The 16728-nt window shown below is 39.9% G+C and overlaps 1 protein-coding gene across 13 annotated transcripts in view; it reads left to right on the forward strand.

The window, feature by feature from the left end:
* The window catches only part of NFIB (nuclear factor I B), a 300754-nt gene that overhangs the window by 128746 nt on the left and 155280 nt on the right, over nt 1–16728 (forward strand). For 10 of the 13 annotated variants that reach the window (XM_060762384.2, XM_060762385.2, XM_060762392.2 and 7 more), the window contains exon 2: nt 8939–9470. In XM_060762384.2, coding sequence (XP_060618367.1) covers nt 8939–9470 — 532 coding nt within the window. Of the gene's footprint in view, nt 1–2451; nt 3372–8938; nt 9471–16728 lie in introns of those variants that run through there. The other 3 variants (XM_060762387.2, XM_060762389.2, XM_060762394.2) reach the window with 3 other exon arrangements.

Raw genomic sequence — 16728 nt, forward strand, 5'->3', positions numbered from 1 at the left:
CTTCCTGACTGTGAGAGCTGTTCAGCAGTGGAACTCTCTGCCCCAGGGTGTGGTGGAGGCTCCTTCTTTGGAGGATTTTAAACAGGCTGGATCTGTCGGGGGAACTTTGAATGCAATTTTCCTGCTTCTTGGTTGGACTGGATGGCCCACGAGGTCTCTTCCAACTCTATAATTCTTGTTGTTATTGTATGCCTTCAAACCACTTCTGAATCAGAGAGTATGACTTGCAACATCACTTTCCACATATGAGGGGGGATTCAAACCCTGGTTTCCAGAGTCAAAGTCCACTGTTTAAACCACTGCACCATGTTATCTGTTAAAACAGTTAAGAAGTTTGCACATAGTTAACTTTGGTACAACTCTACCACACAATGCATCAGTTTTGTTATTCTTGCTACTTCATCACACTAGAGAAAAAATCCACTTAAAATCCGGTTTGTGCCTCCTGCAAAATTCCGGGATTTGTAGTTTAGTGAGGCTCCTCCCTTGTGGTTGGCCTTTCTTAATAGGCTGAAAGCAGGTTGTGTGTATGACCCCATCTACACTGACGGTTTAATGCAGTTTCAAACTGCTATTGAAGGAAGTGTTTTTGCTGTGCAGATGATCACATAGGAAATCCTGGAGCTAGTCAGAGGCCCGGGGGGTGATTACACAAACCACAGAGAGCACTGGTGGGGCTTTCCTTCTTACACTTTTTGTGTAAATTTGCCATAGTTTGAAGCCAGCTTCAAACTGCATTATATGGTCAATGCAGATGGGGCCCATATGGTGAAGCTAGGTTGGTGTGTCCTCTTCCTTGCCCTGGGCTGCCTGGGAAGGGTTAATGCGTGGTCGGCCTTGGCTCTGCCTTTGACATTACCTGCTTTGTGGGAGCCGCCCCCCTCCCTTCCCTTCCTCTTCCCCTCCCTCCCTCCTGCTTGTAAATTTATGGGAATTGCAGCTGGTCGACTTGGCAAGCTCCCCTCATTAAGAGCCCCCTTTGAGAGCGGGCTGTGTTTGAGTATTTCCCTAATGAGGACAGGACGGGGTTAAAAAGTGACCATTTCATGGTTGACTTGAACCTGCCTGCTTCTCTTGATGTGTCGCTGTGAAACGCCTGGCGCGGAGATATACCCCCCCCCCCTTGTTGGAAAAAATTAAAAAAGAGGAAAAAGGCCGCCGGTCCCTTCAGGACAGTTTGGAGGGAAGAGGGGGGAGATCCAGGGGACGGTTTACCTGGAGGCCTCCCTCCCGGGTCAAAGTCTTCCCGCCCGCTTTGAGGCATCTGCGGCGCTTGGGAAAGAACGTGCCATGACCTTATTCTGCAGCAAGGCGTTTGGAAATCAACAGCCGGCTGGCAAACTTCAAACTTCGGACTCGTCCCGTTCATCCCCCAAGGGGGGAGCCTTGGTATCCTTGAAGGAGGGCCCCGTTTTGTTGGAGTCCTGCCCACAGTCTGTGTAAAGCAGGCATGGGCCAACCTCTGCCTTCCAGGTGTTTTGGACTTCAACTCCCACCATTCCTGGCCTCAGGCCCCTTCCTTTCCACCCCTCAGCCGCTTAAGCGGCTGAGGGGTGGAAAGGAGGGGGCCTGAGGCCAGGAATGGTGGGAGTTGAAGCCCAAAACACCTGGAAAGGGACGAAGCCCAAAACACCTGGAAGGCAGAGGTTAGCCCTTGCCTGGCGTAAAGACACCCTCCCCTTACACACATTGTTATTTAGTGGCCAAGTTTCATCCTCCTCCTCTTCTGCGACCACTTTAGGGGTGACTTTTCCCCCTTGTGTGGGAATGTTGCGCCCCCCCCCCAATAAAGAAAGAAGCCTTCCCTGCCCACTTCCTTCCAGTCCCCCCTTCTTTCTTTCTTTCTCCCGCCTCGCTACTGTCTTGAACTTGGGCGACGAAAGGACTTGAATGAGAAGGAGGGGGGTGAGGGTTTAAGGGAGTGAAGGCGAGATGGCAATGCTTGCAATATGTGCCGCTTGCTCCAGGACGGGAGTGGGGGGGGGGGGATAATAAAGAGGCAGGACGAGAAGGGAAAGGAGGGGGGGGGGCACTCCGAGAGAGTGTTTGTGTTGAAGAGGGAGGGGGAGACTGGAAGAGAGAGAGAGAGAGAGAGAAGGAATGCGTTTGCAGCAGAGGAGAGGAGAGGAGAGGAGAGGAGGGAGAGGACTGCGCGCGCCGATGGTGTAATTAAATAATAAACTGCAAGTCGGATTTGGAGGGAGGGGGGAGAAAGGGGGGGCGATCAAGGAAAGTGAAACAACTCCCCTCCTTCTCCTCATCCTCACTCTCGCTCACTCTTTTTTTTCCTGAAAGGGAAGGGAATGAAGGAAAAGGGGAGGGAGGAAGAAGAAGGAGATTGATCGTTTTGAATTTGCAAGAGATCATTTTTTTTATTACAGGGGGAGGGGGGCGTTTAAGCGAGAGGGGCTCTGAACATTATCCATAGAGGAAGGGGGTGGATAGGGAGAGGGAGAGGGAGAGAGAGAGAGAGAGAGAGAAACACACACACAGAGACAGAAAGAAACAGAGAGAGAGGAGAAACACACACACACAGAGAAACAGAGAGAGGGAGAGGAGAAACACAGGGAGGGAGGGAAGGAGAGAGAGAGAGAGAGAGAGGCATAGGCTTCTGCTGCTGTGAGGAGAGCCCTTCGGCGGCAGCAGAGAAGAAGTCGAAGTGTTTTTGCCGCCCTGGGGAGGCGCGCGCGCGCTCCCGCTGCCTTCCCTCGCGCACAGCCGCACACTCCCTCTCCCTCCTCCCCCCCTCTCTCTCCCTCCTTTTCCTTTCCTTTCCTTGCAAAAGTTTCGCCTGCCCTCCTCCTCCTCCTCCTCCTCCTCCTCCTCCTCCTCCCTGCCAGGATCCTCCTGCTCTTGCTCTGCTCCGCTCCGCCGCCGCTCCAACCTTGAACTTTTTTTTGGCAACGTGGTTTGACACAGGACCGTGGTGCAGCAGAAGCAGCAACAACCCGCAAGCAGCGGCAATAGCTTCTCCAAATAGAGAGAGAGAAACAGGAGGGGGATTAAAAAAAAAGGCATAGCGAGGAGGGAGGAGGGAAAAAAGAGTCCTGCCGCCCCCTTCTTTTAACTCCCCCCCCCCCATATTCATTCCGAGAGAGAGCGGGAGAGAGCGCGCGCGCCAAAGCGGAGCGCGAGAGGCTTCGGAGTGGGTTTCCCGCGGGAAGAAGCCCTCTCCTTCCTCCTCTCTGGAAGTGCGGGACTGGCTTGAGTGCGCGGGGTTCGGGCTCCAAAATGCCTCGGTAAAGCAGGCAGCGGCCACGACCCGCTTCTTGAGCCTCTTCCCCGCCTCGAAGTGCGCGCCTTCCGAAGCAGCAGCAGCAGCAGCCGCAGAAGAAGGCGTCATGATGTATTCGCCCATCTGCCTCACTCAGGTACTTGGGGGAAGTTGGCTGGTTGGTTGGGCGGGAAGAGTGCGGGACGCTCGCTCCTTGAAGAGGGGAACTTGAGACACACACAGAGAGGCCAAGAACGAGAGCTTGGGATAGCCACCAGAGAGTGGCGAGCCCAATGGCTTTGGGAAACGGGTCCCGCCGTCCTGACGGATCTCTTCCTTTGGCAGTACTGATATGATTTTGGTTTGCTCTACCTTTAGTTTGTGGATCGGTGGGTGCTTTTGTTCTGTGTTGAACTTGCTCCTCCAAAGAGCCTTTATGTTTCCCTCGCTTCCTTCAAGGCTCGCAACTTTCTTGCAACCAACCCCAAGGTCAAAAGCGAAATCTAGTCCTTTCGGCGGCATGTCGGCCTGCGGGCATGCAATTGTAGGAAAAGTCTAGTTTAGATACCTTGCGTGAGAGGCAAACTCGACTTTCCCTACGATTGCATGCCCGCAGAGCAAGTGTGGAGTCCTCTGGGGAAGATTGGCGGAGAGAAAGTTTGAGAAAGGGAAAAAGGAGGAGGAGGAATGTCGTGCTCGGGTGTAGACAATCGAGCAGAGAAGGTGCTTAGCTTTCCATGCCAGGTTATCACAATAGCTTGGGCACGAAGCAGAGATTCATTTGGGGCGATTCTGGTTCAGTCCTTTGCAGCTACATGCTGACTCTCAGGCTTCCCGTTTCACTGCATAGGATTCCAGCTTTCCATCTACATTACTGTGACTAATGTGGAAGAAGGAGAGCTTGGAGTTAATTCATATTTGCGAGATGACCGAAAGTCTTACAATTTCGGAACTCTCCTGCTTCCAAAGGAGCATGGCATTCACAGAATTATGAATGAAGATCTCAAGCACGATAAGACTTCTTCAATGACTGGATACAGTCCTGTCGCTTTTTTGGCTGACACATTTGTATTGTTTATATTTTGTTTGGCATCACAGGGTGATTAACTTAGGGATCTTTTCAGCAAGTAAATAGGAACTTCCCTGGGACAAAACAGGTGGAAAAAAGTATTATCGGATAGTTGAGCCATGGCAACAACCAGTATATCTCTTCATATAGTATTGTGGGCACGGATATGCCATACCTAAAGGTGTTTGACTTTTATTTCTTGCTTGGGTGTTCTGCTCCAAGTGGGATAGGTTGGGTTAGGCTCACCAAAATACTGAAGCTATTTGCTTCCTAGATCTTGCCAATTTAGGCACAGTTTATTTCTCAAAGCGGAATGGTAAATGCAGATTCTTTCTCTCTCTCTACATATATATGAGAGTGTGTATGAAGTTTGAAACATAAACATAAAAAGCTTGCATTCATACCATGGTTCATTACAATTTTTTGGCCTTATACCTTTTGGAATACTAGTTTAAGCACAATTTAATTCTAAAACTATAATTTATACATTCAGATTCTCTCTCTATATATGTATGAAAGTGTACACGAAGTTTGAGACATAAAGATAAAAAGCATACATTCATATCATGGTTCATTACCATTTTTTGGCTTGAATATTTTTGCATATGCTCTTGACATTCCTTAGAAAGTCACTTTTGGTTAAAGCAAAATGATACATATTGTTTAGATGTCATTTATGTAGAGTCCAGTTTCTTGGTGTGTGTGTGTGTGTGTAGAAATACATCCACATCATGGCATTGCTAAGAAACAACTTTTTAATTTTTAAGTGAAGTCCATGGAATGTTTTCCTAAATTACATTTGTGATACGAATTGGCGCAGCATTTGCTCCTTAAGGCTGAGTGGTATATCATTTTTTGCTTGATATGCTGTAATGAAAAACGTAACCAAAAATCATTTTGAAATTCTGCCCTTCTTTCCACATTTACACAGTGGTTGAGATTGACTGTAGTTACAATGATCATGCTATATAAAATATTTGTACTAAGAAGTCTTAGAAAACAAATGATTGAATAAAATCATGCATTCATAAGTATTGAAATATATGATTTTTCCCTTTAAGAAATCCATATGAAAGTAATTTCTAGGCATTGGAATAGTTACTGTATTGTTAAATTGGGATCCCAAGTACACTAATTTGAGGCCACGTTAAGCTATAATAGCAACTGAGTTGTAATTAGTCATTTTCCAGCTATGAAATTGATTTAAATATAATAGGCAATCCACAATAGAATAATGTCCATTCCCATTTCACATGATTCATACAATCCTCGCAGAGCTATTTTGTGTGTTCGTTACAGAGGTTTTTTCATAATCTGCTGTGCAAGTAACAAACTTGAAGGAGTTTCTGCGTTAATTTTGTGTAAAACGAAAAAATGCAATATTGTAACATGTCTCTTTGACTATCATTATGAAGTTAGCTGCTACGTTGATGGAAGTGTCTTCCTAAATTTATTACAAATGAATTGATGGCAAATTGGAAATACTTTCCCATTTCGTTATTCTGGAGATAATTTTTGGCATATTAATACTGAAATTGTATCATTCATGCACATACTCCCCCAATTCAAATTTATAAGTGGTTTCTATGTACTTTCTCTGCAAATTGTTCGTACATATGGCTCCAGCTGTGGCATGTGTTAGAACAGTCAAATACCTTTTAGCTTCATAACATTTTTTGCTGGTCAATGATGCTGGTCATTGACCGTAATAAATGTTTATTTATTTATAACATTTTTTGTGTGCAAAATTCTGTTATGTTTCCCGCCACATGCAAATGCCACATACAACTTTATTTTGCATCTATCAGTACTCGATGCAAAAATTCAGGTTTCCTGAAAGGTCTTTAGAAAGTGTTTTGAGGTGAATTTATTTCATGTTGCATCTCCACTAGAAGAAAGTTTGAGACATTTTGTGTCAAATTATTTTTTTAGCATAAGTTTTAGCAGAGTGAATATAACAGTATCCGGTAATACAACTTTATGATTGAGTTTGGCTTTTCTGATTTATTGTATCTTTACTTTAAAGTATATGTCCCATATTAAAAGTGCGATGACACCACCTTGATGATGACAGGCATGATTTCAAAAACTGTACATGTGGCATATTCTCCTAATTAGTAACCCATTATATAGTTAAATATACCAAATAAGTTGCTTTGCTCGTTCAATAATAGCAAGCACTCTTACCATGGAGTAAGTCCCATTGAATTCAACAGGGTTTATTTCCTGTGGAGTCACTAAAATTGTGCTGGGTGTTATTACTTAAATAATTTAAAGTGGTGTCTTTATGATTTTCATAGTAAAATGCAATATACCGAAGTCTGAAACTTAGTAATACAATAGTACACTTACATGGTTTATATACATCTTGCGCAGTCATTTTTAGGTAGCCCTGGGCAGCGTTCTTGCACCCATGTCCTCCTTTCTTTCAAACTGTTTGGTTTGCCACCCTCTTGCTATATGCATGATCAAAATCAGTTTTTAATGACGATTTTACACAGATTAGGTTCTAAAGGAAAGATTCAAACTGTAGCAGTCAAAAAAAGTTGGCACCAGAGTGTGTTGAGATAGGGAAGTCTTATCCAGGGCTGTGGTTGCTCTGAGCTGTGCTGACTTCCCACACAAAGAGCAGATTGTGGTTTAACTCTTTCCATGGTCTAGACTTTACTTTCTGTCAACTGTGCATAGTGGCAGAAATCTTCAAAAGTCTAGGAGTTTTTGGTTTCTTTAAATTATGATTATTTGTCACTTTGCTCTGTTTCATATTATAGTCATTTTAAATCATGCACTGTCAATCTGCTTGGGTTCATACCCCCCCCCCCCCCGCCCCCCAAGATCTGTCCCATGGAAAGGTATCATTTTGTTTTGATTTCTACCCCGATGGGAAACTATAGCATATACAAAATTTTAATGTTTCTATAGAAGCTTAGAACATTAATTTTCCTTACCTGAATAAGTGCATGCCATCTTATTCACATCTTATTCACAATTGTTCAGTAAACAATATTGGCGCTTGTATAGCTTGCTCTTTATACCAGTTCCTTGGGCTTAATAATCAGCAATGTACACCAGCAACTTAATAATTATACTACCGTTGAAGATATACTAAATGTTTTTTATTTAATTTGCACCTCCACCATAAATATAATTAGTAGGAAAAAAATCTTTGAAATCAGTAAGGCTTACCTTCCAGTTAAATTTGTTTAAATATCAATATCACCATGTTAATTACAAGGCAGTTATACAATATAATAATTTTACTGTCAATATAACATGAGGTTGCACTTTACATTGAATGCATAGTATTAAGGGAAAGATAGAACAAGATCTAGAATAACTAAGATCTAGAATAACTCATAGAAACAGATGGGGGTTGAGAGAGAAACACCATTAATTTGCCAGAGTTTTCTATTAATATATTCTTGCAGTTACTATACTTGTTTAAATTGGTTTACTTACATAGTAGCTGCACATAAAACATAAGTCCCAACAAATGTAATTTTTTTCTATCATATCCATTAACTGGAATAAATACTAAAATGAGGCAGATCTATATAAATCTGGTTAAACTATGTGATTGGAAACTATAAATAGGCTACATGCATTTCAGAAAAGCAGGATTTATCCAGTGATGCAGCATTAATATCACCCTGTACAAAGAATCCAAAGTTTGTGCCAAGTTCTCCTTTTTCACTGTACGCTTCATGATTTGTTATTTACAATAAGTACTATAGAGATTTTGAACACCACAATGGATTCGAGTACAACTGCTGAGAAACAATCATGTTATGTCCATCGTTAAATTCATAACTTTTTAATGTTACAGCGTTAGGAAGAAAAATGCAGTTTGGGAGGAAATTATGCGGCACAAAAAATGCAGAAAGCTTGATTGGAAGCTTCAATCCCTACTGTTTCTTCCTTCTCTTTTAGTTTTAGGTGTCTTATTGCATACTATACTGTAATACATTAAAAACTAATAGATGTTTTATAGTCTACTATATTATGATATAATATAAACTACTATATAGTTTCTCTTAGTGTGTAGTAGGCAAATAGTATCGATTCTGCAGAAATGGCAGTATTTCATTATAGGAATGTTGGGTGATGGATAAGAGAGTGGATCATATTTATTAGCGCGTGTTCTTTTTGTTGCCATCCATCTCTTGCTGAGAGCATACTCCAAAAGCGGGAACTGTGTAGCATTATCTTGTGTTCCTGTATCATAGAGAAAAGAAATGAGTTGTACGAATTAGTTGTAGTCCACTTTTTCCAACATTTCCACTTTAATGTCACAGTGCTGTCCTTTGTAAAAATGGTACTTGGTGCAATTGTTCATAATCACTTCCTGCTTGTAAATGTTAGAAACCTCCAGACACTTTATTTTCTTTTCAACTGATATATTTCTATGGCCATTTGTAGGTTGATGCTATACATATCTCTTCAAAGTGAAATAAAAGAATTGCCTTTGAGGGACGGCTCCTTTTCCTGGGCCTTTTTTGATTGCCAGAACAGAAATAACAGGACCCAGCAATACTAAAAAATTAAACCTACATTTCATTCACCTTTTTTAAAGCGAGAAAAATATGTTACTGTTTCCTTGCGATGGAAGTAATTTTCAGTTTTTGTATTCTTTTCCTTTTTGCTTCTTCCAACAGGATGAGTTTCACCCATTCATTGAGGCACTTCTTCCACATGTCCGTGCAATCGCCTACACTTGGTTCAACCTTCAGGCTCGAAAACGCAAGTACTTTAAAAAGCATGAAAAGCGAATGTCAAAGGATGAGGAAAGAGCAGTCAAGGATGAGCTACTTAGTGAAAAGCCTGAAATTAAACAGAAGTGGGCATCTAGGCTTCTCGCCAAACTGCGCAAAGATATCCGCCAAGAGTATCGGGAGGATTTTGTGCTCACTGTTACTGGGAAGAAGCACCCATGCTGTGTATTGTCCAATCCTGACCAGAAGGGTAAGATTAGGAGAATCGACTGCCTGCGACAGGCAGACAAAGTCTGGCGCCTGGATCTAGTCATGGTGATCCTCTTCAAAGGTATCCCCTTGGAAAGTACGGATGGAGAACGGCTCATGAAATCCCCCCACTGCACAAATCCAGCACTTTGCGTTCAGCCACATCACATAACAGTATCAGTCAAGGAGCTTGATTTGTTTCTGGCATACTATGTGCAGGATCAAGGTAGGTCATTTTTCTATGTGAATATGTCAAACTCTTCAGTTTCTTTTGTTTTAGTCAGTGTGTGTGTGTGCCTTGTGTGTGTGTAGTGTGCGAACGCACACACAAACACATTATGGATATATTGTTGCATAAATATATACAGGCACGTGCTTATATTTGTAATTTATACCTGAGTGACATGCACATCTCAGAATGATTGCTAATATCCCTTATAGAGAAAGTTCAACATATTAAGAAAGTTTCATCAATCAAAAGTGTTAAATATTGATCTGTCTGTTTCTAGCATCACTGATAGAGGCAAATGCATAAAAAACCATATCCACACCATTCAATATAGTTACATGTACTTAATTGAAATGATTGCTACTTATGTCTGTTATCTACACATTTTAATTAGATAGCATTCTGAACACTATAGAATGCTGGCCCTGGATCAAAGTATCTAGATGTTAATATGAAGCAAGTGTGAACATGTCATGTGTGAATACCTCATGCTAGTCACTGGCCTTGTCACAGTTCACCATGTGCTGTTTCTCTAAATATTGCTAGCAAATTGTAACTTAAATTTTATTACACATACTTTGTTTTGAAAAACATGGCTAAATATGAAGGATACAAAGTTATTGAAAATTTAGCAAATCCATCTATAGTTATAGTCAGAATTCTGTGTGCGCTTAGACAATTGTTTTTCCAGTTGGATATTTTGGGTAATGCATATAAATAGATGCATGGGTTGTTTCTGTGTGTGCATTTTCAGATAGATGCTTCTAACCAACATCTAAAAACCACTGCAAAATAGGCATGTCTATGCTAGGAGGAAACTGAAATCATATTACGTTTGGAGATGACGGCTTTTTGCATACATTGGCCTGTTGTTGAAAAGAGGCCCAAAGCAAAGCAGATGGGTGGTGCTATTTCTTGTTCTAAGATAAAATAAAGGGCCTCTTGTATGAAAATTAACTGAATAATATATGAAATTAAAGCTAAAGTAGCTGTCATTCATCTTGTAATTTGCAGAAATGGCTCAAAACATTTTTGTATTCATACTACTTGTTATATGTGATGCTGTCTCATTTAGTAACAAACATGCTAATTTCTAACCTTCTATGAAAAACAAAGAATGGTAAGTTTAAATTACAGCATTAGTGTGTATGTGTATAATGAAAATATTTCCCTTATCTCCTTTTTAGCAGTGGCAAGTATTTACCAAGTCTAGTGAGGGCCCCAATTCACAGTATGTCTTTTAAATCTCACTAAAAGAAAAGAACTCAAGTTTGAAATTTAATTGGAAATTAAACACCTATTTAACTATGCTGAAATATTTTCATCATGGTGCAACTTTTGCTCGGATATTCTCATAAATTGTGATCCTACCAATGCCCAGTAGTGAGTTGGGCTTTCAACAGGTACCTACTTTGTTGGTAGTGAGTCCAATGCACTAAATACTGTGTAACTCCAGTCTGAATTTCTGAACAGACATGTTCTATAGGTTCCATTGAACTTCTGAGTAAACACTCACAATATTGGGCTGTAACCGTATATCTCCTTTCTGGATAATGAGTTCCATTAAGCGCTGTGAAACCTCTTAGTATATAAATCTGCTGCAAATCACATAAGATTATGCTTCAAGAAGAAAGAGAATTTGCTATGAAGTTTTCCAAATAACTATCTCAAATATACATTTTGTTCATCTCTACGTGTATTTGAAAAGGCTAAAACCAGTTGGTTTTATTGAACTGACATACTTCAGCTACTGAATCAATTATTGTCCATCAGAAATCATCAACAGTTGAAAATAACCTAGTTAAAGCAAATCTTGTAGTTGTTTACATAGAGTTCTTCAGATGGTGTGCTTTCAAGCTGATGGATCAATAGCTTGAATTGATGTGAGGGCTGGGGTAGATGGTTGACTGATGATACCATGTAAGTATGTTATGTGTTGATGGCATGTGCTTGTATAATAAGATTTTTTTAACACTTGAATTACCTAAATTGTTTCCTAATATTGCTCCAACTTTTCAATATTTTTCCAGTTACTGACCAAAACAAAACAAAAGAATGAAAACACGAACCAGCTCTTAGATGCTACATCTGTTTGCATCAGGCTACTTGTGGGAGACCATTATTTTTATTTTACAAACTGTGCATCTAGCTTGTTAGCTGTTTTTTTAAGGAAGCTGTTAAACAAGGAGTAGCTTCTGTATTTGAAATACGTTTGCAGTCATTTTCCTTTATTGAAAAAATGACACTTTCTAATAGTTGTCAGAATAGTCTGCTCTCAATTTTCTCATTTTGGCAGGCAACCCATCAAAGGTTGCTAGGATTGCAAAAGATATAAACACAGAGTCAGTTAAAGTAGCGGCCATTTCATAGTTGGTGGGTTTTGTATTTTGGAATCGGAAAATTTATTTTAAAATATCTCATCAACAAAGCACAGCAATTAATAAGGGGTACATGGGTAGGGGTCCATGAAATTAGGATAAATATCTACAATGAATGAAAGGATCAAATAGGGTTTGTGCTTAAACGTTGGCGGAAAGCATGAGGAAGAATAGTTTGAGTGCCAGTAATGGTTGCCAGTGGCACCAGGATTGGCATCGGACCTTCTTTGTTTAGCCTAGGATGCCTGTGATTTGTTGGTTGGCATCCGCATTGCAGAGCAGAGCAATGTTACAATATATCGAGAATTTCCTGATCTAGAAATGTCAGTCCTTTTTGTGATTTGACAAAAAGGATTCCTCTGTTTGCTTCCACATCTGTAGTGGACGAAGAAATACAAGCACGTCTTCCAAGTTTTGTCATTGATTAGCTTTATCTGCTTTTTTCCTCTTAATTTTCTAAAAATCCTGCCCGTCTTTCCTTTGCCGCTTTACTCTTTTGCTTTGTTATGCGTTTTGACTTGGAATTTCAAGACAGATGAGAAATTAAAAGTTACTGGATGTGGTTATGTGTTCTCGTCACTTGTTTGGGGCAGAAAAAAAGGGCCAAAATGATTTATGGTCTACAGGTGTTTAAAACATGTAGCACTTAATTAAATCATTTTAAAAATTGATTTCCTTCTTGTTCTAGAGTGTTTTGTATTCATCTTAAAATTAAATGTCATCACCACTCTGTTTTGCTTCACAGGGTTAGGAATTATTTGTTTGTCTTATTTGGTATAAGCTGTTTCTTAGTCCATAAAGTCATTTGGTGTATTTGATTCAATCAGTGCAGCTCTTGTGCTCTGTTCCGTTTCTACAAGAACCGCCATTTTGTTTGTCAAGTGCCAGCCGAGTGGGGGAGGAAAAGCAGACAATGTGCTTGATGCCAATAATGGTTGCCAGTGGCACCGAGGTTGGCATCAAACCCTCTTTGTCTAGTTGCTGAATGCCTTTGATTCGTTGGTTGGCATCTGCATTGCAGTGGGCACATTGGAAAGTTTTTGACAATCGCTGAATGAAAGCTGCTGTATTTGTTTGCTGCAGTAGAACTTTGGATAATAGAAATCCTTCCTCTAATAGATAACTTTTTCATTTTACAGTAGCAGATTTCTAGAGTTGCGCTGCTTTTTTAAAAAACAAAACACACATATTTTTGTGTGTTAAAGTCTTTTCTTCAGTGTTTAATCCGCGTGTTATCTGCTATTCTTGTGCATTTTAAATGTATTAAATGCAGTATAAACATACTATGAAAGTCATCATAGATACATAAAGACATACTACTACTACTACTACTAAAAATAATCAGAAGTATATGAGGCATTTGTAAGTCTTAGTATGTCTCATGTAAATTCCGCATTTTTCATAACGTGGTTATTATATACTACTGTTTTTCTGTTTTAGTATGACGTTTAAAGGTAAAGTATTGGGGGCCGTGTTTTGTTGCTTCCATTTATAAACCAAGATTTGCATTCAGCAGATATGCATTAACAGCAGATAGGTGTAGTTCTGTCAATTCTGTTGCTGTTATGATACATTTGAATTTCCGTGTTTTAAAAAGCCAAAATACAATTGTGTGTTAACTTCACAGATTGGTTACCAGAGACCAATGAAAAGTCTAAACCATTTCTGCTGATGTTTCCTGAACTTAGCAATAATATTGCTTTCCGGCAAACTACCATTATCTTGTTAATTAATAAGATGGATTAGCAGGTCTACCCAAAGGGTTGCACTGAAGGAAGTCTGGCCTGTGTGAGCCCCCTGAATCGCCAGACTGTGTCTTGTCTGGGTTTCTGAAAAAAGAAAAGAAAACAGAGATGGGAGGAGGGGGATGGGTGAAGGGGTGTGTGTGAGGAGCTGATCTTTCACTGGAATAGGAGAAACTATATTTGAAAAAATAGAGCTATCACAATAAGTTAAAAATTACAGATTTTGTTTTCTTTCTAAGGGCAGTACACATAAGCTTCATGACCAGTATTCTATAGTTTAATAAATACTTACAGAGATGTATTTTGTATTGGTAGACTGGCAATACTTTATATTATGAAAATCATTTTCCGAGGCTTACTAAGATCATTCCATTCTGCTTTGCATGGCAATTCTGCATTAACTTGCACTTGACCCTAGTATTAGGCTAACTAAACTGGCAGCATTACTTTCCCCTTCTTTCCCTGATATAAGATACACAAATCCTAGGGCCTAGAATCTTTAAGAAGATGGTCACATATTTTGGCTCTGCACCATGAGATGCAGAGCCAACCTTAAGAAATGGGGCCACAAAGTGGAGTCCACGACATGCAAGTGTGAAGAAGAGAAAACCACAAACCGCCTATTACAATGCAGCCTGAGCCCCGCCACATGCACAATGGAGGACCTTCTTATAGCAACACCAGAGGCACTCCAAGTGGCCAGCTACTGGTCAAAGGACATTTAATACAATGCCAAGTTTCTTTTTACATACATTACAACTGTACCCTTGGTTTGCTCCAGATATGATAAATAAATATTTTGCAATTAAATTCAATATTTTGCTCTTTTGGCTTCTGCTGATGTGTGTGTGTGTATAAATATGGCTTATTGTTATAGACAACCTTTAAATGTACTCTTTTGCATTTTAGTATGCTCAATAAGGATCCCCCCCTAAGTATGTTTAAAAATATGCTAGACATTAGGTAACCATGAAGAGTGTTAAAATACAGTATTCTGGTTTTCTGTTAGCTCTTTGCTGATGTATTGGTATTAGTGTTATGTAGTAGTACTTTGCTCATTACTGCTTATTAAATATTGTACTTTATTGTTGCTTAAACCACCTTTTAGTATTTTACTTCTTATGTGGGCTAGGTTAGTAGCATAAAAATTGAAATAGTAAAATAAAGATCTTTAGATAACTACCCGGTCTTCATTAAAATAGCAATAATGAATTGAGCACATCTGAAAACTGTTTTCATGGAAACAATTGAACAGGAATTGAATACGCCAATATAATATGTTTGAATCAGCATTATGTTTTGTTGGATCCCTAGGAAATTGAATTTATGTGCTTCAGATGAGCTTTGTTGCTCATTGATGGGTTTCTAAGGACCACTTCACACAGTATGGTGTAACAGTTGTTTGTAGCAGTTTGTGCAGGGAACACTGTAATGTGAAGAGGCTTATCAGAGAGGCATGCCTGTAGTGTATAACATGTATTCAGTGTTCACCAAAAGTATGATAGTGGACACATGGCAGTCATCTCTTTTGTTGTTGCTGCTTTGCTCTTTGAAGTATCTCTAAGTGCTGCACAGCTATGACTTTCATGAGAAAGTGTAGGATATATTGTAAGGTGAAATAACCATCCATGCACCACTTGAAAATATCACTATGTGTTGAAAATGGCTCTTCAATAAGTAATGTTTAATGCCTTTAATTCTACTCATTTCAAAATAACTTTATAAGAATATGATTATGTATGCTTTCTTGTCAATCTTGAAAGCTTAAATTTACATTTATTGTGATGCTAGGCCACATCACAGGAATCCCTTTCCTCCCCCTTTTCCCTGAAGCTCTAGCAGCCACCTGAAAACCAGTTCCTGGGAGTTTCCTGGCACTTTGAAGAATCTACTCCCACTGGATCCCACTGTTCCGTCATTGGAAGTCCAGTGCTGATATAATCCTTAGTATTGGGATTGAGTGGGAGAAGAATCCTAGATAAACTGGAGGTGCATTTATGATCTTAAAAAAACCTACACTGCTTAAAATGTATCATATGCCAATTGTAGCTAGATTCTATCAACAGTAACAACTACTTAAAGAAAATACTGATTTGAAAGTTGGGTGCATAGACGGAACATTTATTTTACTGTGCTTCTAAAATAAGAGGACATGTAGAATCTTCTATGTGTCAAAACTATCATGCTTTATGTCATTTTGTTTTGAAACAAATGTGATTGATTTGGTTAAGAATATGGCACAAAATATTTTGACCAGAGGCTTTGAAAAAGATACCCCAGGCATATCAAACTTTTATGCATAAACAAAAAAGAAAATGTATGTACTGGGTTTATGTCTTGAGAAGAATAAACAGAATTGTGGTTACATAGTGAGGCTTTCCTGGCTATTTCTTCCTGCTGGAGCTTCTTATTCCTTCCATAAAGTTACTCTCAAAGACTGAGGGATCCTCTCATGTACCAAAATGTACCAAAAGGGACATCATGTACCAAAATGGGGAATCAGAAAGAATGCAGTGTGCAAGCAAGAAGGACACTTTTGAATCTAAGTGATATTACCATTTCACTTTAGATTTCTATGCAAACACTTACATAGATTTTGAAATACTTACCAGTAATTAAGTATGCAATCTTAGTGATATGGTGATGATTTTTTGGTGGTTTAAATAAAAGGTAGGATGAGAAAGGGAGCAGCAGATGATCTTAAATGCTGGAACATAAATGCAATTTGTGTCTACAAGACTTGCATCTAAAATAAAATTTATTTTCTACTTTACTGTTTAGTGAAGTTCGGAGTCTTCTGACACCTTTGAGAGCAACTGAGAGAAAGCAGTTGATAGAATAAACTTCTGTAGACTTAACTGTACTTCACCAGATACATGAAAAATGGAGGATTCTTGGGGTTCACCCTCTTGTGAATGCAAAGCTATATAAGTGAATTGAAGAGCAGAGTTAGAAGTTATGATATCATGATTCTCTAATATGCTGTCATGATTCTCAAAAGCAGTGGCTCTCAACCTATGGGTCCCCAGATGTTTTGGTCTGCAATTCCCAGAAATCCCAGCCAGTTTACCAGCTGTTAGGATTTCTGGGAGCTGAAAGCCAAAACATCTGGGGACCCATAGGTTGAGAGCC

The sequence above is a fragment of the Anolis sagrei genome, chromosome 2, assembly GCF_037176765.1.
Source record: "Anolis sagrei isolate rAnoSag1 chromosome 2, rAnoSag1.mat, whole genome shotgun sequence".
Classification (NCBI taxonomy): Eukaryota; Metazoa; Chordata; class Lepidosauria; order Squamata; family Dactyloidae; genus Anolis; species Anolis sagrei.